Source organism: Nannospalax galili, unplaced genomic scaffold (genome assembly GCF_000622305.1).
Source record: "Nannospalax galili isolate Female #2095 unplaced genomic scaffold, S.galili_v1.0 scaffold31463, whole genome shotgun sequence".
NCBI lineage: Eukaryota > Metazoa > Chordata > Mammalia > Rodentia > Spalacidae > Nannospalax > Nannospalax galili.
Window position 1 is genome coordinate 4,699 of NW_008348840.1, and position 1,282 is coordinate 5,980.

General features: G+C 49.6%; 1 protein-coding gene across 1 annotated transcript in view; it reads right to left on the reverse strand.

Moving 5' to 3' along the window:
- The window catches only part of LOC103744347 (kinesin-like protein KIF3B), a gene marked incomplete at its 3' end in the record, with an annotated part of 3,827 nt that extends 2,551 nt beyond the window's left edge, over nt 1-1,276 (reverse strand). The window contains 1 exon segment of the mRNA XM_017801347.2: nt 7-1,276. Within this exon segment, the coding sequence (XP_017656836.2) occupies nt 7-1,274 (1,268 nt within the window).
- Between the last annotated feature and the right edge of the window lie 6 nt (nt 1,277-1,282).

Sequence of the window (1,282 nt, forward strand, 5' to 3'; positions counted from 1 at the left end):
GCCCACTTCTCAATCCCCAGTTTTTCTTGCTGTTCCCGCCAGTAATCATCCTTATCATCCCCTTCCTCTTCACCCTCTTCTCCCTCTTCCTCCTCCTCGTCCCCACCCCCACCACTGCCACCACCTTCCCTCCGCTTCTCTCACCTCTTCCTCCTACCAATGGAACGTTTTTCCATCTGGGCCTTGAACTGAATAATTTCTTCTTGGAATTCTCGAACGAAGGACCACTTTGGGCCCACATTGACCAGTGGCTTGTTCTTAATGCTTTTGGCACGGCTGGCATATCTCAGAGTGCTCAGGGTCTCTTCTACATTGTAAGAGGCAGGCCCCACATTGGCTACCATCACAATTTTGGCATTGCCACCCAGAGAATCTTGGAGAAGCCTGGTCAGCTTTGAGTCTCTATATGGAATATGAGTGCTTTTGCCATCTACCATGGCAGAGATAACCTTCCCCAAGACTAAAAGGGCCAGGTTGATCTTTTTTGCTTCCTTCAGTCTTTCCCCTCAAGTGCCAGTCTTGGCTTGCCGCTCACTGCCAGCAAGATCTACGAGGTTCAGTTTTCCCACACGGATGTGGTTTTCACCGTCGAGGCCCACCTCACTGCACTTGACAGTGATGACAAAGATTGCATGTGACCTCGAGCTGTGTTCGTTCTTGTTTGTAGCCACAACGGACCTGTTTTGGTTTCCCACGTTCATCACATGCTCGATCTCCTCCACACTCTTGGTGACAAAGGAGGACAGGTCCTTCACATACACTCCAGTGTCAGGCCTCTCTTTGAGTTCCAGCCTTTTGGTCCGATCCTTTGAGAGCAGGTCTCGGATCTCCTCCTGGTAGATCTCTAAGTAAGATGCCCTGACCAGGTACTGCTGATTCTGCGATCGAGAGATGTGGGTGAAGATGTGATCAAACGAGTTAGAAATGACCCCTCTTTTCTCAGGGTCACCATGGACTCCTTCAGTAGTATAGGTTTTCCCAGTTCCACTTTGTCCATAGGCAAAAATTGTCCCACTGAAACCCTGCAGGACAGAGTCCACAAGTGGTCGGAACGTCTCATCATAGAGTTCAGACTGTTTGGCATTCCAGTCATAGACAGCATCAAATGTGAAAGTCTTGAGCATCTCGTGGGTGGTGCCCTTGGGGTTCTTCATAGATACCTGGTCCAGCTTCACATCCAGATCAACCACCTTGTCATAGGAAGCAGCTTTGCCATTCATGGGCCGACAGTGAACCACCACCCGGACTGACTCTGAGCTTTTTAACTTTGACATGATGAACT